The sequence below is a fragment of the Camelus ferus genome, chromosome 26 (assembly GCF_009834535.1).
Source record: "Camelus ferus isolate YT-003-E chromosome 26, BCGSAC_Cfer_1.0, whole genome shotgun sequence".
Taxonomy (NCBI): domain Eukaryota; kingdom Metazoa; phylum Chordata; class Mammalia; order Artiodactyla; family Camelidae; genus Camelus; species Camelus ferus.
Genome location: NC_045721.1, coordinates 14,671,366 through 14,699,324, shown reverse-complemented (window position 1 = coordinate 14,699,324; position 27,959 = coordinate 14,671,366). Strand labels below are relative to the sequence as shown.

The window sequence follows — 27,959 nt, the reverse complement described above, 5'->3', positions numbered from 1 at the left end:
CTCTTAAGTGCAAAGTTCAAACCAGAATATTTTAACATAATAAACAGCTATACTCATGTTCTAAATCTATAGCTAGTTAGCCCAATAAGTGAGAGTCAATTATTACATGCTATCTTTCACAGTGTAAATGAATATCCCTAAGTCATTTCATTAGTTCATCTGTTTCATTAATCATAAATGTAATAAATACAAATCCATCAAGTCACTACCAAAAAAAGACAATACTTTCAATTGACATTAGGTCTGAAATAGCTTCCTTCTGACATATGAAAAGAATTTCCTAATTACCTGCAGGTCAGGACATGCCTTTTGCAATGCTTGAATTTTCTCTTGAATCTCAATCAGTTTCTTCCTTTCTTCCTGCAACTGTTTGAGCTCTCTCTGTTGCTGCTGTAGTTTAGCCTCATAAAATTTCTCTCTATAATTAAAATGACATTATACTGTGGACTCCAGTAAATCTGGTAATACCATTAAGCATGATGTAACATAGTACCTAGCAGAGTACCTTCTCTCTCATAGGGACTGAATTTTAATGACATGAAAGACATAAGCCTCACATACCTTGCCTTTTCATTTACTCCAGCATCTTTCTGTATTTTATTGGCATTGCCTCTAGTGTTATTTGCATTTTGTTTGGTGTCTTCTTCTGGATAGAAATCATCCAAATTTGAAGTATTGGCAGAGATAACTCCTTGATCTGCTGCATCATCATCCTAAAATAGCATTAGTATATTAAAATAATTGTGATAGCTAAAGACAGTATCCAATTCACACCACAGTAAGTATCACTAGGCTATAAAATTTACATAAACTTTAAAGCAAAAGAGAAAATACATGCTTTTTAGAGAGAAATGAAGTTCATCCTCTACCAATGGTAGGAAATAACTGGAACTAGGAACTCTTGATATTAGATAATTTTTCTTAAGATGTAACTTTTACATTAACAATAAACAATGTCCATTATCACTTGTTCACTTAAAATTTTATATTTCCTCACATTGGTTTTTCAGTTTGCCAAACAAGTGCCAACAGCTCACAATTCAAAAACTAATGAGAATGTACCAAAATCTGTCATGACTACTGGAAAAACAACTGAAGTTCCTATCTTCCTAACAGTAGATCCATATCTTCTGTTGAAATTAACAAACATGCTTATTAAAATGGGAGGCTGGGGGTAATCTTGGTATCTTCTTTAAAATATTTACCACTATAGATTTTATATATATTTATTCATGCTTCCTCTGAAGACTTCAACTGAAACTTCAACATTTGGAAATATCATTTTAATAAAACCTTAAACAGAGCTGACTCTTAATTATAAAACTGTCTATAATTACTTTTAAGTTTGTAGACAATGGTATTCTCTCAATCTATAAATGAACCTAATTTATTACTAAAATGGGTAAGATTAGAAAGAAATTGAGTTGGGACTCAAGAACAGAGAAACTGAATCATGAGACATTTTCACACAATAAAGATGAGGGAAAAAATGTGGGGGGAAAAAAAAACTGCCTGAAGCTGCAGATGGTAGCATGAGGTGCCTAAACAACTGACATAAACTCCAACACTAACAGAAAGTAACTGACGGAAGAACTATTGTTTTAACACACGTTGCATCACAGACTGAAGATCTAAAAGATGGACACCTGGAGGCCTAAAAGACACAAGGTTTCATAAGGGCCATATAGCTGTCCAAGCTAATCTAATCAAGAAGAATACTAGTAGTTTTACACAATCCTAACTATGTAAGTGTTAGACCGTCCTCTGAGTCTCATGGGAAAGAGGACCTAACAGGTAAAGGTTCTACCCTAAATAAAGTAAGAAAAATGTATAGATCTTAAACATATAAAAACATGAAAGTTTGGGATCATTTTTTTTATAGCTCTCCTTCAGGACAAGGCCCCTTAATCCCTCTGGGATGCACCTGTCTCAATTCTCATTTATGTATTTCAGATCTTAAAGCACTCCCTGAAGCAAAAGAGCTTCATTTAACATAGCCTGAAATTAAGCTAATTCATCCATAAGCCACCAAATTATTTGTATTTCTGATCTATTATTCCCACTCTGTATAATACACCTGAGGAAAAGAATCTTAGCGAAAAAATGAGAACGTAATTAACAACTCCAATGACGTTCAAAGACAGCACAACCTATTATTGTTATTTGCTTTAGAAGCTGTTTTAATTTGTTCAAATAGTAATGATATACGATCAAAGTTCAGAATGTAAAAGACATTTATAAAAGTCTCCTTTCCTTCACTATCTCCCAACTGATGCCATTCTTCATGGGTAACCAATGTTATCAGTTTATGTATCCTTCTACAGATATACTTTGAATACATAAGCAAAAATACATCTGTGTGTTTAAACACCTTTGTTTTTATATACGTTTATGCTCCTTTTTCCCCCCAAAAGCCCTTTTTATAATAGGAAAACCTTGAAAAAGCCAAGATAATTCCAGTAATGATTAAGCAAGCTATACAGCATGTCAATATAATAAAATGTAATCAAGGGTATAAGGAAATGAATCCATTACCACTGCCCAGATATCAATTAATACAGACATTCTGGAGAACAGTTCAGCAGTGTTCATTAAAATTAAAATGAGCATGACAAAACAATTCCACTTCTTCATACCTGCTCTTGAAAAACACAAATGCATCACAAAGCTTGTACAAGAATGTTCACTGGAGTGTTGTTTCCAAATAGTGAAAAACTGGAAACAACAAAAGTATACATCAAAAGGATGTTAGACTGAAGATGGTGGAGTAGTAGGACCCTGAGCTCATCTCTCCCCACGACTACAACAAAACCACAACTGACTGCTAAACAACCATCAAAAAAAAGACTGGAACCTAGCAAAAAAGGTCTTCTTCAATGGGAAACATAAGAGGGAGCCACAGCAGGACAGCAGGAGGGGCGAGTTCATGATATAATCAGGCCCCATACCCTCCAGGTGGGTGACCCACAAGCTGAAGAAAAATTAAGTCGCAGAGGCCCTCCCACAGGAGTGAGAGTTCTGAGCCCCATGTCAGGCTCCTCAGGCTGGGGTTCCAGCATTGGGAGGAGGAGACTCCAGGACATCTGGTTTTGAAGGCCAGTGAGGCTTAACTTCAGGAGCCCCACAGTACTGGGAGAAACAGAAACTTCATTCTCTTAGGAAACGTACTCAGAATCTTGCGTGCACCAGATCAAGGGCAGAGGCAGTGATTGCATAGGAACCTGAGCCAGACCTGCCTGCTAGTTTTGGAAGGTCTCCATGGGAGGTAGGGGGCAGCTGAGGCTCACCCAGGGGACATAAAAGCTGGTGGAAGACATTCCTGGAGTGTTCATCCATATGAGCTTTCCTGGAGGCTGACATCTTGATTGGATCATTAGCACCAAGACCTAGCCCCACCCAACAGCCTGTAGGCTTAAGGGCTGGGAAGCCTCAGGCCAAAGAACATACTGGGTGGGAACGCAGCCCCAGCCATCAGCAGACTTCCTGAGCCACAAACACCTCTAGACAAGCCCTTAGTCACGCCCCTAGCCACCAGAGGACCAGGACCAAGTTCCACCCAGCAGTAGGCAGGCACCAATTTCTCCTGCCAAGGAACCTGCATAAGCCTCTAGTCTAGCCTCATCCACCAGGGGGGCAGATACCAGAAATAAGAAAACAACAATCCCAAAGCCTGTGGAAGGAGTCTACAAACACAGGTCAGACTCTACCCTGGGACCGGGTGGACCCTGGCCCTTGGGTGACAAGAAAGGAGTGCACTGCTGGGATGCACAGGACGTCTCCCACAGGGGGCCACCTCTCCAAATATAGAGAATATGAGGCAGCAGAGGAGTATCTTTCAGACCAAGGCACAGGTAAAATCCCTGAAGAAGAAATAAGTGATAGGAGATAGGCAATTTATCAGAGAAAAAGTTTAGAGTAACAATGGTAAAGATGTTCAAAAAGCTCAACAGGAGTATAGATGCAAGCCATACTTACCTGTACCATAGCAACAAGATCTTGTAACTGTCTAAGTTTCTGTTTTGCAGCCATAAGTCTATTGATCTTCTGTTCAAATTCAGCATCTTCAGGAGTCTCATCCACCAGACTACTCCTATGACTGGATAATGAGGCTCCACTGGCAGCCTCATCTTCTGCTTCTTCCTCTTCTTCATCATCTTCACCTTGTGCCACATGAATCCCTTGTTTTCCTTCTCTATTATATCTACAATCTGCTGAAAACATAGATCAATGAAATCAGTAATGTTAATAAACTTACGAAGAGTACTAATGAAAGAAAATTCACTTCCCAAGAATAATACATAAAACTATCTCTGAATACAAGCAATCATACCTAAAGACGGAGCCACATTTAGAGCCCTTATGTTGGCTGATCTGTTGTTAATTTCACAATTAGAATTAACTGATCTACCATCTCTATTATTAGAAAGACACTGTGCATTAGAATTACTATTTACTTCATTCCAGTTGGCAGCTACTTGTGGATTTCTAAAAGAAAGAAAACAATCTGAAGTTATTTATGGTAAAAAATATACACAAATAATTAAAAAATCAAAGTTCTAGAACTGCTGATAAAATAATCCCAAACTATGAACATCATTGGCTATTCCCCATTTAAATTCGTTTTCTAAATAATTGGCTCTTGCTTTTCACCAACGTCTGATATTTTGATAAACATTTGAAAAATCAAGATTACATCTAAAAACAAAGTAGGAAAATGAAAAGTTAGATACTTCTTATGATTAACTTGTATTTGATCTAACAAACAGCAAATTTACTAAACTTCTGTTCCAATATTTCCCCATTTTTCTTTACAGGACAAGTAAGATCATACTGAACAAAACAGCACACTTACAAGAGAAAAGCTTAAATAAATGGCAATGGCAGGCACTCTACTGAGGTTTTTTGTTCCATATTAAAAGTATTATTAGGATGAACATGTTAGAAAAACAAACTTAAAAAAAGTTCTTACCTAATGTTAGTAACAGGTTCAGAATTTTCATGCTCAGAATCATATTCTGACTCTTCAGTTTCTTCATCTTTCGTGTTTTCATTTACAGCATCTGTCATCATATCTGATGTCTGTTCATAATAATGAACTAATTCTCTTAGTTCATTCAATCTCTTTCGAACTTCATTTAACTTCCTGATAAACAACAAAAATATATGCATAACATTAATACTTAGTTTAGCAAAACAAAGCATGCATTATTTTCAAATAGCAGCCAGCACAAACAAAATTTAAACATAGTCAACATCCAGGGGGTGTGACTATAAAGTAATGAAATCAATTTCAAGTACAACTTATGCAAAATCTCATCACTTTATTCTTATGCTGTTTTAGGAACAAAAGCATAAGAAATCCCATTTTAAGTGTTTACCTAAGCTGGCATTAAAGTTTACAGCCTAAAACTCAAATGTCAAAAATATCCCCACATTTCTTAATAAGTATCAACAATGTTAATTACTAAATATTCCATTTAAACAGTACCTCAGGCAAATCAGGTACGCACGCATTATTGAGCATTTATAGAAGGTTCTTATATTGTCCACAATATATAGAGATCTATAAAGTATATAGTATGTTTACCAAAAATAATAATTAGGTTTGCTGAGTTTTTACTGAATCCCAGGAACTATGCCAATGTTTTTTAATCCTTAAAACATCTCTGTGGACAAATATATTATTATCCCAGATGAAGAAACAGAGGCTCAGTGAGGGTGTTACTTGTCCACAGCCACAAAGGCTTGTGAGATATAATTTCAGGGCTTTCTGACCCTAGAGCCTGGGCTCTAAACCATTTGAGTATAAAAATCTTTTAACTGTAGTCCTTTTATTTGGAAAATAGGAATACATTAGTTCACAGAATTACCTGTATTACAATGTCACATTCCTCTTAAAACAACTCAAAGAAGGCACATATAACAGACACCTCTACCCCTGTATCACTTAAGAATGCTTATCATATTAAATAAATTCAAGTCTTCCAGAATTTTCAACAAAAGGCAAAACACCCCAAAATTTATCCCCATTATTCAATTCTAATCTATGTAAATAATGTTTGTAAAAATGTTTTACTGGAGTTTTTCAGTTGGATTTAGGTGGCCTTCATTTTCACTCTGATTCTGAGAAACTAGAGAAGTAGCAGGAAAAGGAACAGATGACGTGAGGCTATTGGATTCTCCATTGACAACTGGTGTTAAGCCTACAGGAGCAGAGGGAGCTGAGGTTGTACTTCTCTGATCCACGCTCCTTTGTGGAGAGGCTGAAGAAGGCACAACTACCAAAAAAAAAAAAAAAAAAAAACCCACTTACCATAAACAAACTAATATACATCAACAAACAATACATATTCATAGTTTACTTGAATACAGAAAGATTAAAAAGTAAGTCATTAATATCTTAAATTTTGCAGCTTTAAATTTTAGAAACTTTAGGATACAACATTTAGGCCACTTATTTATTAATCTGTCTCTCAACCGAGAGTTAAAACAGAAAGGAAAGACTAAGGAAAGAAAAGATCGAAACTGACAAGACTTATAATACTCTACCTTGAAAAGGTAAAAGAGTACTTCTCTGATAAACTTGGTTCTAAGTTAAGTCAAATAAGGCCACTGGTTATGATGTGCAGTGTACCATCTACAGATCTTTACAGGGCAGCCCTAACGGATTAGGTCCCTGGAGTGTTCCAAACGCACGGTTCAGAGGAATTCTATCTGGTCTCCAAGATGGAATTTTTCTTGTTCCAAAAGATAAAGCAAAATTGTTAAAGTGACTGTGGTACATAATACCATAAAATAATAACCAGTAATAAAATTTTCTAATCAGGTGATGGCTAATCCTCTGTATCTCTTGAAATACATTTTAATTACTTTTCCAACCACACAGGTCAGACAACAGTATTTATGCCTTCAAGGGCAATGAATGAAGACTCAGAATCTTTACACTTCTCTCTTTCCTACCACTTTAAAACCATCATCCATTTATCTCTTAATTTGTTGCTCACATTACCAATTGCTACAGCTGGTTTCCAATAGTCTCTCTATTCCTTACCGTTTTATCTTTTGCTGCTGCTTTCACACTGTTTCCCAGGGGGAAAAAATGATTTTTTTAGTCATCAGAGTGCTACTTGCTTTATGTGTATAAAACTGAACACAAGACTTGTGAGTACAACTTCCAAATTTTAAGTTTCCTTTAGTTGTGTTTAGGAAAAATAAGCACTGGGATTAGATTATACTCTAGAGGAGGAGGAGAGTAGAAGTCAGGGAAAGGACAGGACTATGTCTCAGAGCAGAAATAGTATGGTTCTTTGGGGGTGGCAGAGAATGAAGAGATGAGTGAAGAACAAGAAACAGGGATCCAGAGATGATGTTTTCTGTAGTAAGACTGCAAATGGAATGCTGAAGAATAATGGCCAGTTAGTGCTGATCCTACTGACACAAATTTCCAGCACTACAGCTCCTATCATCATCTGTTTGGGTAAGAGGCAGGGATCAGGCTTGGGAAGGTATGAGGATCGTTAAGTGAGGACTAGTAACTGACGTAAATTTAACAAAGGCAATTAAAACATCTGCAGAGCAGGAAAAACAGATCCTACAGTACAGCTAAGATGACTATTGCCTTTCCTATATAACTAGGCAGCTGGCTCTCTGAACCCGAGTTTCTCATCTGCAGATTCAACCAGCAGCAGATACAAAATATTCAGGGAAAAAAAAAATTCCACAAAGTTCCCAAAAGTAAAACTTGAATTTGCTGCAGCTGACAACTATTTACACAGCATTTACATTGTATTTAAGTATGATAAGTGACCTAGAGATGACCTAAAGTATACGGGAGGATATGTGTAGGTTACAGGCAAACACTATGCCACTTTACAGAAGATACGAGAGCACCCTCAGATTTTGGTCTCTGTAGGACGTGTGGGGGTGGTGCTGGAACCAATCTCCATGAATAGAGGGATAGCTGTGTAACTAGTATAACCATAAGCGTTTTCTATTCCCACCTGAGATGACTATTTCTGTATTTTAAGAAATGATGTGTTTGGGACTTCCTATATTAAAAAAGTTTTTCATCTCTCACTTTTTTGTGTGTAAATATTTTAAAAATCTGTTTTAGTTTTTAAACCAAAATACCAATTTGGATTAGTTTTTCTTTAAGGGAAAAATTTAGATATACTAAAAAGTACAGTATTACTATGTCAAAGTACCTAATAGTTACCTTCTCGTATACTTTCCCCTTATTAAAATCCTACCAATTTTTCAAGGCCCAAATTTATTCTTTTCCTTTTCTGTATTTTACAGAACAGATCTACCATTTGGCTTTTATTATACATTGCCTTGCCACTTAAAAACTTTTCACTTCCAAGTCCCATTTTCCCGCCAAAAATTTTAATTTTCTGGAGTAACTATGTGTTTATTCATTCACCAAATACTTACTAAATAATTTTTACATGCTGGCATAAATACTTATGTGTCCCCTACCTAATACTGCTGAGCCAGATTTACTTACATGACGAATTGTTCAGATGCTGATCTCGAAGTGTATGAAGTTCTCCAAGCAGTTTGTCCATTTTTTGTTTCTTTTCTTGTAACACTCTCATTTTGCTAAAAAGTTGGACTTTCTCATCAGGTAACTGTTCTGAAACTGATGGACTTCTGCTCCGAGAAACCTCCCTAGTTAATGAAAGACTTTCTGCCTGTCTTCTATTGTCTGGAACAGCTGGAGGCTTATTTGAAAAAAGAAGAATAAAGATTAAAGCAATTAAACATTGCATTCTTATTTTTAAAATACATAAGTATTATTTATAAAAAGAGATAAATACTTGTCTAGGTGTGCTGGTGGGTAACTGTATGTCTTTACTACTCCCAAATTACATACCATTTCCTGATGTGCCACTGTAACATACACATATACAGAAATCTACGGTTTTATGGACACCCATAACTACACTGAATCACTGGACATTATTACTACCTGGATCTAAATTAAATGCTAGAAATGCCACATTTTATATAGAATAAACCTTCAAAAATCTCATTCTCTCCCTTGCCATCTTTTTAGAACCACCACCATCAATGTTAACTTCTTAACTTATCCGTTTTCCCTACCACTTCTTTCCCATTAAAAAAATTTCTTTATGAAATACTTCAAAACTCCATTAAGGATTAGGGAATCACATAATGGATAACCACCACTGAGCTTAGTCAAATATTAACATTTTGCCACATCTGCAATTCTTTTTTTTAGGAAAAAACATATAGCATTACAGATGTGGCTATAGCTCTCTATGAACCCATCCCCAATCCCATTACTCCCTCAAGAGGGAACCACAATCTGGAATTAGACATCTACCATTCTCATACATGTTTTCATTTTGTAATGCCTATGTATGTATCCATAAAAAATATACACTCTTCATACATTTTAAAAGATAAGCTAAGTGGCATCCTTCTTAAACTTGCATTTTCATTCATTAGCTCTGGTTTATTTACTGCAACTGGTTATAGGGTTTCACTCCATGTGTATATCATCATTCATTAATCCATTTTCCTGTTCATGGACATTTAGGTTGTTTCTGGTTTGCTATTAACAAAACGCTGCCATGAACATTCTTGTGCCTATCTCCCTATGAACATGTGACAGTTTCTCCAAGGTGGGCCACTGCAGGGCACTAGAAAAAATGTACTAGATATTGCTAAATAACTCTCCAAAGTAGCTGGATCCTTTTATTTTAACTTGGTCAGCAGACAGGAGGTAAAGCATCTTCAATTATACTCATTTCCAGTGGAGAGGTATTAATTCACCCTTTCTTGCTCAAGGCCCACAGATGGAAATTTTGCATTTATATCATTATTTACAAAGATCATCAAATTATAACACTTACTAACTCTGAAATTAAACTTAAGAACTTTCTTAAAATTGTTACTAAAATTTTGCAGAAATATAGATTCACACAAACTTAACAACTATGACTGTTAACAATTTTTGAGATGAAATGAGAACGTGTCATCTAGGAGCATGCAAACAGGAAATTTCACTAATCAGACTACTTCATTCAAAGTGAATTTTTCCTCTAATTAAGTGTTTCCTAAAGTATAGTGCCCAGACTACCAGCACTGGAATCACATGGGGGGATGTCCACCCCAAATGGATAAATCATAACTTTGGAGGTGGGGGAACCCTACTGACCAAAAATCTACAATTTTTAACAATCATGCCAAGTGATACTTATGCTCAGTAAAGTTTAAGAAGCACTGTCTTAATTAATGTGATTTTTAAACCCAGTATACTAAAAAAAAAAAAAAAAAAAAAAAATTAAGCTACCTGAGAATCACGAAGCTGATTATGAAAACGCTGAATTAAATCATTCAATTCTTCATTTAGCTCAGATGTGATACTAACTCCAGATAGGCTACCTGTAGTTTCTGTTACAACTGAAAAGAAAATTAACAACTATTCATTAAAGCAAATAATTAAAATCAACACTTTTTCAGTTTATGAGAAGCTAAAAATAAGTTTGGAGGAAAAAAAGGAACTTAAAAAAAAAAAAAAAAAAAACCACCTACCATAACTTGAAACTAGCTAACCTTCAGATTTATCTGCCAACCAATCGTTTTATTAGAAGTTTCCATCTAATCTAAAAATAAAGGGACACCCACTAAACTCCAGTATGGTGGTTCATCTTTTTCTGTCCCAACATTCAAGGAGGGATACTACTACGTCCCGATTAAGAAAAGTGACTCAACAGAGTAGGGGTGCGGGCAGGTCTATCAGGTTAGGTTGGAGGAGTGTGGCAGGGAAAGTGGTTAGTAAGAAAAAGCACAGCTGATTCTGACAGCTCTCAAACCCACCTCCCCCAACAGAATCAGTGCTCTAGTACAGGGGCCGGCAAGTTTTCCTTAAAGATTCAGATGGTAAATATGCTAGGCCTTGTGGGAATACAGTTCTTGTCTCAACTACCCAACTCCTGCCATTGTAAGACAAAACCAACTATGTACCATATATAAACAAATGGACGTGGCTGTGTCTCACAAAACTTTATTTCAGGTATTGGGCCTAATCCATCTGGCCAGTTTGCTGACCCCTGCTGTAGAACAGATAATTTACTGAGGCAGCTACTTGTGATAGAAGTTATACTAAAAGACCATAGTTTTTATCTTCCTACGAAAGTATTCCTAAGGCAGTATTCTGATGACAATTCTGTAAGTTACTGCTCTCCTAGCCAACCAACCCATGCTTATTCTCTCCAGCTCCAGAAGAAACACTGGCTATAAATTTGCTTCTCTTTTAAAGGAAAATACTAGCTTTTTCAAGGAGAAGTTAGAATTTCAGAGCTGGATAGAATCCCACATACCCAGTCCAAACTATGTGAAAAAAAGAAGTTACTGTCTAGATAACATACAAAATGCTAGTTAAATGATGAAAGGAACGCTTCCCCATGACAATTATTTTGCCTCTTATATACCAGATTAAATACTCTTAAACCTGTTTTTTAATCAATATTCTCCAACAAAACCTCATAAATACAAGACAAAATCTATTTTTAAATTACTAACCAAAGAATCTTTTTGAATTAGTATATAAAATAAATACAAATTTAAACTCCTGTTCATTCTACTCCTGGTCCCTAACTCATGATAGTACGTACTACACACACACACACACACACACACACAAAGATTACCTGCTTACTTAAAAATAAAGGTTTACAATGTGTTTTTTGCCTCTCCCCTCTCAATTTAACAGGATGTATTATTTTTATAGTATTAATTTTTGAAAACATAAGCATTATGTAAATTTTCTTTTTATGTATTTAATATGCTTTATCTAACCAATCTAATTGTGTTAAAATTGTTTCCAATATTCCCAACACTTCACTTTTGGAATTAGTATTGTAAATTCCAGCCTTGTACATAAATGAGTGTCCTCATCTCTGATTAGCGCCTTAAAAAGGATTCCTAGCTAAAGACTATGATTATCATACCTTAAAAAAACAGTATTATGGAATTAGGCTGCCAAGGACTAACCATGTAGACAGCCCCACTTTCATCAAACTTTAGGAATGGCAAACACATTTCACCTGGAGTACCAGCATCAATTATGTAGCAGCGGTAACCTGGTACTCCTTGATGGGAAGGATGGCAAGGCCACATCTGGGTCCAGCAGCAAAGAATGCTAAGATCAGTCAGTGTTTAGCCTCAATGAGGGGTGGAAGTATAGAAGCACATGTGCTTTGTGTCTGCCAACCCTGCCTTAGTCAGTTCTGGGGCTGAATATATATTCATTAATTTTGGCCACCATGAAATACAAAAAAAAATTTCCTGCTTTTGTTATGATGTGTAATTCCATAATTTTAAATGTGGTTGAATAGTTTTTCATATACTTAGTGTTCATCTGAATTTATTTTTCTGTGAATTGCTTTTCCATTATCCTTTGTCTATATTTTCAATTGTCTTGCTCATGTAGATTAAACGAAGAGTGCTTTATTTATAAGGATGATGAGATTTTTTTTCCTGCCATTTTCTAATTTATCATTTTCCTTTTAATTTGTTTATGATATTTTATGATGAAAAAACTGCTAAGTGGTCAAATAAATAAATGTTTCTCTTTGGAAAAAAATAAATAAAGGTTTATACTTAGAAATGGAAGACCCCTGACCTACAACTCAAGACATCTGATTCTACTAAAATTCCATAAAAGCCTAGGCAGGTCATGAACTCTGTGTTAGAGTTCATCCTCTATAAAATGAGAATTTTTTAAAAAGCTCTGGCAATTAACCTACAATTTTGTGATGATCAAATGAGATGATATAAATGTAACTATTTGAAACAACGTATCATAGGAAAATCTCTGAAACCTAATACTCCAATCTGGAAAAATATTTAAAAGGTTGGTCACTAACCAAACTAGTACTAGTCGTTGTTAAAATAGTTTGTTTTTTCCTAAAATAAATGTAAAAGCTAATGATACTTTGAATTTCACAAGAGAAAAATGGGGATAAAAATTTGTATAATTAGTATTATATACTACACAATATATTATATAAACTAAATCATTATTACAAAAGAGTAAGTTACTTGCAAGTCAAAGTTTCTTATGAAAATGCAAAATTAAATTACGTGTAACAGTGATCAGAGGGCTGAGCCAGTGCGCTAGGTGTGGACAGCATGATAAATTGAGTAACAACAGGGTAACCTCAGTTAAGAATCTAAAATGGAGAGCCCACAGGAGATAAACTATTATTAGACTGGGATGGCAGACTACTAGAAAATACACCTTAGTTTTATCGAGTTTTAATAAGTAATAATTTGTTTTCAACTTAATGAGAAATTAAACACATAGGTCTGAAGGTAATGAGACAAACTATAAAGTTAGACTCAGTACCAAAGAATTCAATATAATTTCCATCTAAGCAATACACGGTTGAGGGAAGGAAGAAGAAAGAAAAGAACATTCTGAGTTTGAGGAAGACTGGACAGCACACAAATACAGTTCAGGAACTAGTGTATATAACTGGATACCTCACTGGAGTAACAGAGCTATTACTCATGTCAGAAGCTAAATAAGTTTAAATTTATTCACTGTCTCACTTAAGGTTTAACCCTTCCTTGATACGCAAGCAAAATACAGCAATCCAAGTTGAATAAAGTATAAAAGATAGAAATAAAAGCAACAAAAGCCCTATCAGTCTGAGGTAGAAAAACAGAACTACAGCCTGTCCCTTTTACCTCTTAAGGGTACTCTCTGATGAAAAGGAGAGCGAGCTGGCTGTCTGCACGGCACAGAATGATGGCCAGGAGTTGTCCCTGCAACTTTTTCTGCATAACCAGAGAAAAGCACAGGAAAGGGTAAGGCTCACATGAAGGTTTCTAAACTAGACAACAATCAAAATCTGATTATATAATAACCAGCATCCACCCTGCAGTTTTATCATTATTTATCGAGCCTTGCTTATAGACACAACATTCCAAGATGGTGGCATACCAGAGTCATCCATCACAGCAATAGCTTGCTCTGCTTTATGCTGCAGAGCAAGAAGAGCAGCTTGTCGTCCCTGCAGAGCTCTCAGTTGCTCCTGCTGCTGCAACATCCTTTTTAACAAATCATGCTGTTTCTTCAAATTTTCTATCTCTTCCATAGGTTCCTGCTGAGGATCTCTGGCCTGAAAAGTAAGACCAACACCGCTTATATCTGGCTATTAAAAATCCATGTTCCTGTTTCAACTACCAATGGCAAAGAACATATACAGATAATAAATTAGTGTTAAATACACAACCCTAGATACAGACTTGAAGGAAAAAGAATAAGAATAATAAGGTGACATAGCAATACACTGCCATGTTAAGAATTAGGTAGTTAGGTAATTTCAAGGTAAAAGACCACAAGCAGAGGCTTAGCATGAAGAGAAATTAACAAAAGGAAAGTAAAGGAAAGGAATACAAAAAGGGAGACAGGAAGGCCGAGGGGGCAAACGGAGGTACACACACACACACAGGAATGAGGGATCCAAGCCTAACAGAAAAGGAAAAGCAGATCATACCAGGTTAATGCCCTAAACATGCCCCTGAAAAAGACCAGTCTAAAAAGTATTGTGTCCCATTCCTAGAAGTGATGTTAAAAACCGACAAAACAAAAACAAACCAACTATTTCTTAACCAAGGACAGAAATTTTAAAAGTACATTTTTATTTGATAATATGATGTGAAAGGCTTTAATTTTCACTTGTATCATGTAAGTATATAATAAGGCAAAAGAAACACTTTGTATCAAAGTTATCATCACTATTCTTTCTTTTAAAATATGCTCATTTAGCTGAGTTTGAGGACATAAATTACGGTGAAATTTCATTTTGCCTAAAGGAGGAGCAGATTAAATAGGTGCCACTTATAAGAAATTATAAAATTTCAAATGTTAATCTTAAAACTACTCAAATGTAACCCAACCAGAAAAAATAACTCAATTAATCAAAGAGACAAATGTAAATACAACTAGGAAACAAATTATAAATCAAATTATGAAACATATATCATAATGGAGTTTTTCATCACTGATTTACCTTTTTAAAAATTTTGTATTTTAGAAGTTTAATCATTTTACCTAATATTTACATAAAATACTACTATTAACTTAGAAATATTTAAGTCAATTTAAAATTTGCATTGCTATCATATTTTTGTTGGTGTTACACAGATTTTAAATGGATGATCTCCCCTGGCCCTGACCAAAGATGACAAGGAAAATAAAGAAGTTCAATAATTTCTTTTGAAAGTAAAAATGCACTCACTGATCTACTTTCTCTATGTATATTTGATTCCAGGAGAAATAATGGAGAACACAGACGGCTTCAGAGAAATTCCTTTCTGGGTGATATTTCTTATCAATACTATGCCAAAACCCTTTCTCTTTACCTCCCCAAGTAGAACTCATCAGTTCTGTGAATGAGAAACTATGACTTGGCAATCATAAAAATAAATACACAGCTCAAAATGAAGCACTCAAAGAAAAGATCAAATAGGAAGCAGAAGACTACATACAGTTAGAATATCTGATGTACCTATCAGAGAATCCAGATGACTGCTCTATATATCCTGGACTGACTGAGTAGACTTCATGAACACAGAAGAAAAATAATGTATCTTGGTTAAGTTACTATTTATTGGAGATATTCCCATAAACTAAAGCCCTTTTCAAATCAACTATGATTTACTCAGTTCTCGCCCATCCTATACAAGTGGAGTTACCTTGTTACCATTTACATTCATTCCTATGAAAATTCATCTTCCTAGTTTTGGCTCATTTCAAGACTGTTTACATCTTGAAAAAAATTTTTGAAGGGTGAGAGATAACTACCAATAGCTAGCTATCTCAGATTTGGTCCAAAATAATTAAATTACATCAAAGTCATTGGTAAAATGTAAAGCCAGACCCAAATAGTTATAGATCTTAATGGAATGACTCAGAGAAATCTCTTCAGGACCTCAACTTTTTCCCCTAGTCTTCTAACAGAATACCATATTTTAAAAGGATGTTAAGGAAGGAATGAAGGTGGGGTGGGGAGAAAAACAGATTCTACGTAGCAGCGAAAGAACAGTCAGTCAGTGGGAATTAGGGTTTTTTCTAAGAAACTGAAATCATTTTATGAACAGAATACTGATAGAACTACCTTAGGATGGCCATAAGAATCAAAGATTAAAAAGAATCAAATTAGACTAAAAAAGATGTCTTAGAGAAAATAATACTCATTTAAAAGGATATTATTCAAAGAAACTTAAAAACAGGTGGTTTTTAAAAAGTATAATGCTACAGGGAAAAAAGTAGAACTGGCAGGTATTATGCTGTGGTAATTAACAACTCTTAGGTTCTGTTTGTCACCATTCAGAAGACTTATGAGAGGAGTATTAAGTTCCAAAGGACATCTATTTTCCCCCATTCACTTTCTGTTCTTCAATGTTAACTAGTTTTAAAAATAATCAGCTACTTTGTTTACTCTTCTATTGAAATGGGACACCTTTTGCTTAACATTTTATAGCAAGATCACTATAGCTGATTTCAAACAGTATCTTCAAACCCTCCTGGGAGCCAAGGTGCCAAAAAACAAAACTTAAATACCTAGAGATTAAGTGTTGCCATTTTTAAACAACCACAGAAAATGTAAACTATGTGCCTAACAGAAAAGAATGCCTAATCCTAGGTAATAAGCTAGTAATAAAACATATGAAATTGATCTTATCTATATTCAATTATTGAAACAGTACTTTACTCTTGCCAAATGGATATAAGCACTTTTACAAATGTTACTTTTTTTAAAAACTGTTTTAAGTGGAACTACACAAGTAGCTGTCTTTAAACCTTTCCTGAGTGCCTTTAAGCATACTACAAGAACATTAAAAGGAAGAACACTTAGAGCAAACACCGGAGAAAAAAATAGCAAAAATATCAGCAAACAAGTCAACTGAATAATTAAATATCTTTCTTAAAAAAAAAAAAATGGAAGGGGCTTCCAATGGGAACAAAAATATACACCAAAAAATAATATAAAATACTTCATTCTTACAAAAACAGGAAAGCTAGTAGCTTGCTCTGTTTTCTCTTTTTTTTAACGAATGACCACAGGGGCTAAGACAAAACTTAACCATCTTAATCCATGAACACAAATATCAGAAACAAATGGCAACTAATGGTCAAGGTTTAAGAACGTGTTATATTTTGAGCTCTCAATAGCAAAAAAACAGGAAATGAATTAAGTTTTAAGTTTTTTGTTAATGTAAGTTAAAAATAGCTGTCACATATAATCCATGGAAAAGAGAGTTAAGAAGTAGAAAAGAAGAAAAACACTAAGGGACAGCATTTTATTAATGCAAATTACAGTAAAATTAACCAGGTTAATAACTCACATATTTGAAAGCAATAGCAACAACAGAAAAGCAAAGAAGGAAGAGGAAATACGAACAAAAGAGGTGCTCATTTAGAGACTTCCCAAGTTAACATGATGAAGTATACCTTTGAGGGAAATCCACGTTTTCGGCTATATTTCCTATCAGGCCTCAGTTCCCTGCAATTCTGAGGAGGTCTGTCACCTTTCCCTTTTGGACTTGTAGTAACGTCAATGTCTGAAACCTGTTCTTGTGAAGCTGAATTCCCTAGTTTGTCCTCAATGCACGGCCGAATTCTCAGACTAAAAGATGCCTCCTTTATTAAATAGTGTAGCATATTAATTTCTTAACACAAACTCCTGTTTAACATACAAGCCAGCCTTATAAATAAATACAAAAATTTACCCGCCCCATCTATCCACCCTCCCCCGAGTGACAATAAAACTTAAGACTTTTAAATTTCTGAAGACTAGACTATTGGCTTATTATAATTGAGTATCATATCCTCAGCAATTTCCAATCTATACAACAACTCCTGAAGCATATTTTAACATTTATTCTATGTTATTAACTTTCATGTCATGATTTTATATTATAAAAGAAATTCTCATCATGGTGAACACTATATATGCTAAGATATAAATTACAGTAATCAACTATACCATTTCCCATCCCTCCCCAACAGAATTCCTTTACCCACATGCCCCAACCCTTCCCTTTCTGCTGGAATGAAATGTGAGAAAGAAATTATTTCCAGCACCACTGTAAATAGAAAAACAATTTCCCCACAGTAGAATCCATTCTTCAACAACCGTTTGGATCAAGCCCTCTGAGCATCTCCTGGTAAAAATAATGGAGAGAGAAAAAAATTCAAATTTCCTCTTCAAATCAGGAAGGGCAGGGAAGAGAAAGGAGGCATATAAGAAAACTACGCAGGTCAATACCAAAAGGAAACAAACCCTCAAATTCCTCATGCTGAATGGTATTTTGGAACAAAAGATATACATGGTTATCCTTTCACGAGAAAGGCATTACTGGTAACAGTTTTTTAAGTTTACTAATCCATGGTTATAGATGCACCTGTTTAAAGTGCTTTAAAGCATACTAGTTTCATACTAACTTCTAATAACTAAGTTTATTTAACAAATCTTTCCTCAGAGTTCTGTAAATTCCTGATTACTTTTCCAAAATACAGTATTTTGATGCATTTCATTTTGCAGTCAGAAGTTACAGGATTTTTCTCACTGGAATAATAAATCAGTGTAAATGCTACCCTGTCCCATTTTCGTCTCCATTTATCAGTCTTCTGGTTTTGCTTTAGTTCTAGGCTAGCTTGAGAAATGAAAATCCTAACAGCCCTAAAATGAGTACTCAATGGCAAAGGAACTTGGAGACCTTTCCAAGGAAGACATGCTAAGCAATGACACTCTGCACTTGTAGCTCTTATATCCATGATGAATTTAACTGTCCCATTGGTTCTTAAAATAAGTAAAGCTGTGCTTAACGAAATATACTAGAAAAACCAGGTTTCCGCAAGCTGAAAATCAAAAATTATTAGATGTACTCAGCCATAAAACTATTTTTAATGTTAATAAATAAAACTTTTAAACTTCCATGTTTAAAAATAATATATACAGCATTAACAATTTGAGGGTTTCTTCCCTGAAATAAACTTTTCATTAAAGAATGCCTATAAAATATCATCTTGAAAAACGGGGGAAAAGTTTAAATCTTCATTTCCAGCACTTTAATTACCAAAAAGCTGCTTACCGTGGTATCTGAAGCCTCAGACTGCACATCTATGTTTAGCGATGTGCTCTCAGCTACAGAACCAGATCCCACAGCTGAATCTACAGTCCGAACATCCTCCTCCTCATTTTCTCTAGCCTGAAATATTTTAGTGGTATAAATCATACAACTATTAAAAAGGGCAATAAAATGTTATAATGGATGGCACGATCTTTGAAAATATATTAACTCCTCTGGGGTGGCATCAGAATATCATCAGTATATGTACACTGATGTACTACAAAAATAACTCAATACATTATTTAAAAAATCTGAAACTTACAAGGATTTTTTGGAGAAATTTCATATATGACTTTTCTTGTTCCTTAAGGTGATCTATTAGATGTGTAAGGCGCTCAACATTAGCAGATCTCTCATTTTTCTCTACAAGATCTTCCCGCATGGAACTAGCTTTAGTAATATAGTCACGAATCTGAACAAGCCTGCTTACAATCTGCAGGGGAAATATTTGGGAGGGGGAAAAAGCATGAAAATAAATAAAACTGAGTATAATTTATTGAACAGCAACAATTTTACACATTTTAAATTTTTAAATTTCAAATATAACCAAAAATACTTCTAGGCTTATTGTGTGAATTCATACATGCAAATATCTGATTCAAATTTAGAATTTAATCAAAATGTAACAGGCAATAATAACTCCAACTACAATTAATTTAGAAATTTCAAAGTTATTTTTAATTTACATTACTTGAAAAACTTTATAAAACTGCATACCAAACCATTTATATAAATTTTTCTGATGTTTATATATTTCTTTATAAATTAAAAGAACTACACTTTTGAAAGTTCTTTTTAAAAGAATTGTTTCACCATTTAAAAAAATTCCCATAACTATCTATTAATCACATTGCTCCCAATTCCTCTGTACTAAAATTTACCAATATAGCATTTGGCAAATAAAAAGAAATCTTAATTTGCCTGAATATGCCACTTCTACAATCATTTAGGGTAAGAAGAAATTTATATTTTGAATAAAACTGATTAATAAGGAAGGTCAGAGAAGTACTTTAATTCTACCTAACTAAAATTTCTAGGTGCATAACCCAGTATAATTTTTTTTTAAACTTAATGTTTCTACTCTGAGGTTTATGAAAACAAAGAGCAAAAGAAAGAAATTTTATCACCTGGCTGCTCTCCATTGTAGGTTCTCCTCTCCCATCTTCTTCAGAGACTTGACAGTTTTGCAAAAGGTCATTACTCAAAGCAGAAGCAAACAACTCTTTACACTGTGCTGATCCTACCATTTCTCTCTTTTGAGGACTGGGAGCAGCATCTTTGCCTTTGTTAGTATTAATCTGCATAGGCAAAAAGTTGAAGGGCTTTCGGTTTTCACTAAGCTGACGTTTGTTGTTAGCAGCTGTTGCTCTACCTTGAGAATCACTTCCAATACTTCTCTATATATGAAAAAGAAAAAAAACCCACAAACATTAATCTTCCAAAATTAAAAAAACTCTGATGTTCTTAAGCCAGTTTCACCATCATATATCAATTCAGGAGGTATATATAAACAGCTTTGTTCTAAGACTCAAAGAGCTTCAAACATTCAAAATTCTTTTAGTAAAATATCAAAATTTGATTAACATGTCCTATTCCTCATTTTGTCAGAGACAATTCAACTGATGAATAGGAGTAAGATTAGTGTAAATGAAGTGGCAGGATTATGAGCCATATTATAACTCATACTGCTAGTCATACTTGATTACAGAATCTAACACAGGCTTTGGATCCAATGCATCAATGTTAATATGACCATCAACATAAAGATGTGTCAGTACAAAGCACTGTCTGATAAAGTACTCAGCTCAGTGTCTGACATACAGTTAAGTGTTCAATAACTAGTATATAGGTTAACTAAATGATACATGATCATCACCATCATCATATCAGACTTGAATCTACCTTTATGCATATTTGGAAACCTTATCTCTACCAAGTACAGATGTGACAGTAAAATATTATCAGGTCATTATCATTTCTACTTGCTTTCAGTTCTAACTTTAAGTGATTATAAATACAAACAATAGTTTTATTCTAAACTTGAGGTAACAGCACATTCCACACTTAGCCAATGATAAATATTCTAAACTGGACCTTCCCTTTTGCTTAACAGCAATTTTACTCAATTACTAGCATGCGAAATTAAGTTTCAAAATGAAATCATTTAAGTTAGTCATATAATGTAATAATAAAGTCCCTAAAGACATATCCTTAGCAAATTTAGAAATAAAGACTTTGCTGCCCTCCAAAGAACACAGCACCATTACCATGATTAAAATTCTTTCCAAGTGCACAGAAACTAAGAAAAAGGAAATAGCTCAATTTTGATTAAGACAAATTATTTAATTATAAACATTTCTCATAGTCATAACTCAATTTTTAAAATAATTTACCAACCTGATCTAAATCACTGAAGTTTATCCGCTGTTTCAGTTTCTCTAATTCCGCCTGCTCGGGGACAGACATCTGAGTCATGTATCTGCTGTGTGGAAACGTATGTGGAGTCTTTGTTCTTCGCCTTCCCATTCCCGGTGATGATTCCGGAGAAATATCATTAGTTACTCTTTTATCACTTTCTACACCAAACTTCTTTTTATTCTTTTCTGATGATCTATTTGCCTTCTTCTGCTGGCCACCCCAATCCTTTAAAAAAGTAAAGGGAACAGTTAACCTGGCCTCTACCAAATCAGGAAAATAATTTGGTATGCTTAAAAATTTTTGTCAGTCTTAAAAATGACAAAACATTTTTCACACTGATGCATAGTCTCAGAGACAATTATTTACCTGTTCTAACCCATTTTCCCTCCACTACATCTAGCATAAATTTCCAAATACATTACTTTCCTATCATACATCATTAACAAATACAAGTACCTAAATTCTAATCCTAGCATCAGTTTGAATATTTTCAAAAGCATTTTAAAAAATGGTCCCTTACTGTTTATAAATTGAACAGTGAAATTAATTACAGATACCTTTGCTGGCCTCCTGTAAAGTCAGTATGTATAGACAGATCTGGAACCACGCTAGGATCTAAAACAATTACTGTTATCTGAAGAAATGCTCCACTGTGTGACCCCAGGCAATTTATTTAACTTCCCCAAAATCTCAGTTTCCTAATCTCCAAAATAGTGCCATATTTAAAACATGAGAAAAAATAACATATATAGAACATTTAGCAAATGTAGTAAGCAATAAATGTAACTATTATTATCAGTAACCATGTACTACATAAGATCTGATATGAAATAACAAAAAAATGCTTAATTTTATTTCTTTTTTCTTTTAGGTTTTTTTCTCCCCCCTGGTGGGGGAAGTAGTTAGATTTATTTATTCTTAGAGGAGGTCCTGGGTATTAAGCCTAGGACTTCATGAATGCTAAGCATGCACTCTACCACTTGAGTTATACCCTCCCCTTTTTAATGTTTTAAAAAGAAAGAATTTTGTTTACTTAGTTATACCCACATAACCTAATACATTCAACAAAAAGGTCGATAAATTCCCACCTTATCCATACTGGGACAATCTTTTAGTTTTACTATAGTAAAACCTTTTGGGATATTTTCCTTATTTATAACAAAACTCCCTTCTCTATAAACTGTCCCTCCACCCCAGTCCTTGTGTGGGTGTTCCTGCCAAAGCCCCATATTCTACTTTCCCACCCAATCCTGGCCATAGCTGACTGGAAAAGAGATACGTATCTCATCCAAACTGTGATAATCAAACTTTAAAATTTCAAATTGGAACTATGAGATAACTAGTCAGTACATGATTGCAGCTATAACTGAAGACATTAGAATTAAGGGGTGACCTGTCATAGTACGCCATGTGGACCAGAGAAGAGAGAACACTGGTCTGTGAAAAGAAAGTTGTGTGAAGCAGAGGCACTCAGAAGCAAAGTGAAAAAGTAATTCTTGACAACTTTCTGGTTTCTTTTTCTAACCTCTCTGTAAAACCCAGCTACATTCCTTTAACTTGTTTTCAGTAAAACATTTCTATATCCTTATTATTATAAATCTTCTTTTTGGCTTAAGGTAACTCAAGTTGATATGTTACCTGCAAACAAAAATTTCTCCAACTAATATAATAAACAGCCCAGGGCCACTGAATTTCTTGCCCAGCAAAAAAAACTTAACAACGGGTTTCAATGAGTTCCACTTGGCTAAATCAGAGAAAAGTTGCATTTTAACATTAGTAGTTAACAACACACAATCAATAATAAGACATCTTACCATATTGTTGAGTCGGTCATCAACACTCTCATTGCTCCAGCTTGGTAAATCCTGGTCATTCATGCCTTCTTCAAAAGGACCTCCTCCTGTGGCCATACTGGCTTTTATAATTAATTTTCTGCAAAACAAATAAAAATTAACCTTCTTAACACATAAAAACAAACTCTTAATATTTAAATCATTCCATGAAGCTTAGTAATATAAAGGAATCTCAGAAAAGTTGAGTTTATGAAATAAAAAGAGGCACTGTCAACCACAAATCAGACAAAATGATTTAGCTGCCACTGGCATAGTAAGATTAACATGTATTAAGTAAGTAGATGGAGTGATGGGGAAGGAAAAACTATGTGTGCTGATCTGCATGCTTAAAGGTTATTCAATTCAACTTATTCAACACAGTCCTAAAACATACAGTAATAATGAAGGGAAAAAGGGAAAAGTTTTATTAATAGCCAGAACCAAAACTGCTCTTCAAAAAGAAACTAAAACCCCCAAACTAGGCATTTGTTTTATGTCAAAGATTCAGAGAGGGTAGAACTGCTCTGCATGCAACATGGAAAAGTTTGGTTTTAATGGGAAGGAAGCTAATGGTAAGCAAGATGAAAAGAAAGCAGCAACAAACAGGACAGGCTGGTGAATGGCCAGTAAAAGTCATGAATACAGTGACTGAAACCTTTTTAAGAAGTGATGCCTACCACCCTATTTTAAATTATACTGCTGCTACTTCACAGTTTTCCCTAAGTCTTGATACAGTTTACTAAAAAAAGTGGGGATTTTTTGAAAATCAAGGAAAGAACTAAATTTCACACCTGGGTCAAAGAGCTGAGAAATGGAAGAAGCAATGGTGTAAGCAAAGGTTCAGAAGCAGAGATAATCAGGAGAAAGTAAGATTTTTATATGACCTTCTGGAGGACTTTGGATTTCCACTAGGTTTGGAACTGTGCAGGTTAGAAGGGGACTAGGTGAAAGAGGAGATGCTGAGATAACTTCATCTACAATTCAGGGAGCAGGGAAAGCCATTAGCAGTCAAGATTATAATAAGTTTCTCATTTTACAAACGGTAATATTCAAAGGAGTTAATTAGATAATTCTGCCAAGGTCATTCAGCTAAAAATGTCAAAACAGAATACAAATCCAAGTTCCTCTGACTGTAAGATCCTAACTTCTCCCATTCACTAGAGTATAATATTAGAAGGACTATCATCACCCATTACAAGTAGGATTTATCCCATGGATATTTTAACACTAGGATATATAGCAGAATAAAATATTACATTAAACAGAGTATATAATAGGTTAAGTTTTATCATCTCAAAATAACAAGTGATATAAAATTCAACAATTAATTTGAAAAAAATCGTAAAAAGTACAAATACATTGGCACTTCCTTACAGTTTTATGTATTTTTATACTACTTTTTCAGTATTACTTTAAAAAATTTTTATTACTGAGGTATAGTTGATGTACAATATTATATAATTTTCAAATACAGAACGTAGTAATTAATAATTTTTGAAAATTATACTCAGTAAGCGTATATTACTTTAATAATTTTCTAAAGAGTTAAAAAGTGTATTTTAAACCAATAGCCAAAAATCTCAAAATAAGACATCTCCATTAAAAGAGCAAAACAAGCCACCACATATATTTAGCAGTTTTGAAATTGTTTCTACAAAAAATATGAAACAGAAATAGAAATATTGAAAAGAGAAAAGGTGGTATTCTTAAAGAATATGAATTCAAAAACCTAGAGAACTTCAAAATATCACTAATAACCAGATAGAAAATACACTGGGTGGAAAGGACATCACTTGTAATAGTGACAAAAAAATCTAGGAATAATGTAATTTTGCTCTATGTGAAGAAGCACTATTAAACTTTATAAAACAATGTAAGAAAAAATTTAAGTAAGTAGAAAAAACAATCTTCCTTGATGAGAAGACTAAATATTATAAACATCATTTTTTCTAAATGTACAGACAATGAAATACCAAGAAAAATCCTACTGGGATTCTTCTTGGAATCAGACAGAATGATTCTAAAAACCATCTTAAAGAAAAAACAAGTCAGAGAAAAAAACTATCTGAAAAATAAAATAAGAGTAGCAATAGAGGTCAGGAGGGTAGAAAACTAGTCCCAAGATATTCAACCACATTGGGTACCTATATGGTTAAATTAGCACCAGCCCAAAAAGAAAATCCTCAAATACACCCAATTAGAAAAATTTAATGACAAAAATTAATTATAATTAACATCTATCTTGTTCACTATATGGCCAAGCACCATGCTAAGTATATTACGTGCATTATATCATATAATCCTCACAACGATTCTATGATGTAGGATTATTCAGTTGATGGGACAATTTGCTAACAATTTTGAAAAAGATTTCTTTAGAGCTTTAACAGCCTTTCTAAACTAGGATTCTTCATCTCAAACACAGAAAAATACTTTGAGTGACCATTTTCTCATTTCTCCCAAGGATGGTACATACCCAGTACCATTCCAGACACACAGAAGAGGAATTAATTCACAGTAAGCAACAGATGCCTTAGAGTACTAGACCTTAATTCTCTCTCAGCTGTAAAAGGCTTCCTTATACCATAACACCAAGATAGTAAGTAGATTAAAAATAGATAAATAAGACTAAAAAATTAAGTAACACACAAACAAGAAAAAAGAATGAACTTTAAAAAGAGATCTTACTAATTTGGAATGCAGAAATAGAAAGGAAAACATTCAATTTTAGTCACATAAAAGCAAATCCTAAGTAAGCTGAGAACAGTACGTGACAAATTGGGAAAAAAATCTGAAAGATGTATGAAGTATACAGTTAATATCTCTGCTATATACAAAAATGCTTGCATGAAAGCAACTGTTGGTGACAGGGGTAAGAGTGTAATGATTTTTGCTCTTTTCTCTGTCTTACATATTTTAAGCAATATTTTACATTATTTCTTACACTAGAAATATATTTAAGAACTTTACAAAATAATTGATACCCATGGAGAGGTATGTCCAGTGATTCATTTAAATGAAACATTTTACAACTACCTTTTTCTAGGTGTGCTAATATAATTTGTAATATTAAAGAACAGGAGCTCAAAAAATACATAAGCAATAGAGGTGATACCACATTTAACATTACTAAAAGCAAAATTATCTTAAAACGTAAATTACAATGGAAAATTAAGGTATTTTAAGTAAAAATTCTTACATACCAATTTTCTTCATAGAGCATGTTACATTTTCTATCAGTAGAGTAATAAAGTAAATTTAGTTTAAGATAAATACAGTAAGAGTATATTCAGAGAAATGTTTTATATTGTAATTTTTATTATGATAAATTTCCCTAAAATGAAGACCTCTTCTCAAGGATCTATTCATAGGCCAGTGACTTTGAACACTATTAAAATAAGTTCCTAAAACAACTTAAAAGGGTACGTTAAAATTAGTTTGGGAAAAATACATCAAATTTTTAAAAAATCTTTTTTAAAAGACCACTTACTAAATAAAGTCCATTAGTTTATAAAGTAAACAATTTTGTACTACTTTTTTATTGTGATTGATGAGAAAGAATATTTAATAACTTAGTAATAATGAAACCAAATGGTTTAAAATGCACACTCCTATAGAAGTAAAATTATCAGTGTGAAGCTAAGGAAATAACTGCATGTGGATCAAGTCTCAATCAATTAACATTCAGCTGATCTAAGGGAGATAAACGACCCTATAAAAGGTAGAAAATAAAGGCAAGTCATTTCTTTCTTTTTTATGCCAACCTCTACAGCTCTCACTCTACCTTCTAAATTTTATTCTATAAATACACTAATATAAATTATTATTTATACAGTTTATTATTAATTATTTGTATACAAGTTTCAATAATCAAAATACCAGATATGTACGCGAACCAGTGCAACATGATTTCTATGGCAGAATCAACAGGGCTTGGTGGCCACCATGATGTGGGGGATAAGGCAGTGAGGAAGAAGCTAAAGAGTAAGTCCTAGGTTTCTAGGGAACAACAGGGTATATGATGATACATTCAAATTTGAAAAGAAACAAGTTTCCATTGTTGAGAAAAGATAATGAGTTCAGTTTTAGAAATGTTGAGTTTGAGATGCCTGTTGAACACCCAATTAAATTTGTCCAATGGGCAAGTATCGATCTCTCAGAAGTGAAATCTAGGCTGGAAAGTGATTTGTGACTCATCCACTCATAAAAGCACTTGAAGTGAACAGTAAGCTCAGTGAGAAGATGAAGAGTAAGAGAGAAAGACTGAACCTTGAAGGACACTAATATTTAAGAGAGGAAAAGAATACTGAGAAGGTACAGAAAGACAGGAGGGAAACCAAGAGAATGTGCTAAAAAGTGGGAGAACTATATAAAGAAGGCAGGTCTGATAAGAATGCCAGAAGTTACTTTGTCATATAAGAAAAGTACTGAGGGAAGAGGGTATATAGCTCAGTAGTAGAGTTAGTGCTTAGCATGCACAAGGTCCTGGGTGCAATCTATTAAACATTTTTTAAATAAATAAATAAATCT

At 34.0% G+C, this 27,959-nt stretch overlaps 1 protein-coding gene and 1 long non-coding RNA gene across 23 annotated transcripts in view; one reads left to right on the top strand and one right to left on the bottom strand.

Annotated features, from left to right (window-relative positions):
• The window catches only part of PCM1 (pericentriolar material 1), an 81,149-nt gene that overhangs the window by 46,815 nt on the left and 6,375 nt on the right, over positions 1-27,959 (bottom strand). For 10 of the 22 annotated variants that reach the window (XM_032468609.1, XM_032468606.1, XM_032468608.1 and 7 more), the window contains 16 exons: positions 23,412-23,529; positions 21,577-21,822; positions 20,307-20,576; positions 19,442-19,612; positions 19,141-19,257; positions 17,498-17,686; positions 13,982-14,159; positions 13,726-13,815; positions 10,322-10,431; positions 8,507-8,723; positions 6,077-6,278; positions 4,970-5,143; positions 4,331-4,485; positions 3,976-4,211; positions 562-713; positions 289-418 (listed from right to left, as the gene is read on the bottom strand). In XM_032468609.1, coding sequence (XP_032324500.1) covers positions 289-418; positions 562-713; positions 3,976-4,211; positions 4,331-4,485; positions 4,970-5,143; positions 6,077-6,278; positions 8,507-8,723; positions 10,322-10,431; positions 13,726-13,815; positions 13,982-14,159; positions 17,498-17,686; positions 19,141-19,257; positions 19,442-19,612; positions 20,307-20,576; positions 21,577-21,822; positions 23,412-23,507 — 2,733 coding nt within the window. In that variant the 5' untranslated portion in view covers positions 23,508-23,529. The remainder of the gene's footprint in view (positions 1-288; positions 419-561; positions 714-3,975; positions 4,212-4,330; positions 4,486-4,969; positions 5,144-6,076; positions 6,279-8,506; positions 8,724-10,321; positions 10,432-13,725; positions 13,816-13,981; positions 14,160-17,497; positions 17,687-19,140; positions 19,258-19,441; positions 19,613-20,306; positions 20,577-21,576; positions 21,823-23,411; positions 23,530-27,959) is intronic. The other 12 variants (XM_032468610.1, XM_032468614.1, XM_032468616.1 and 9 more) reach the window with 8 other exon arrangements.
• Positions 14,593-20,971, top strand: LOC116660051. The gene is made up of 3 exons (XR_004315405.1): positions 14,593-14,673; positions 16,078-16,087; positions 20,962-20,971. It is a non-coding gene; the product is annotated as an uncharacterized LOC116660051 (long non-coding RNA).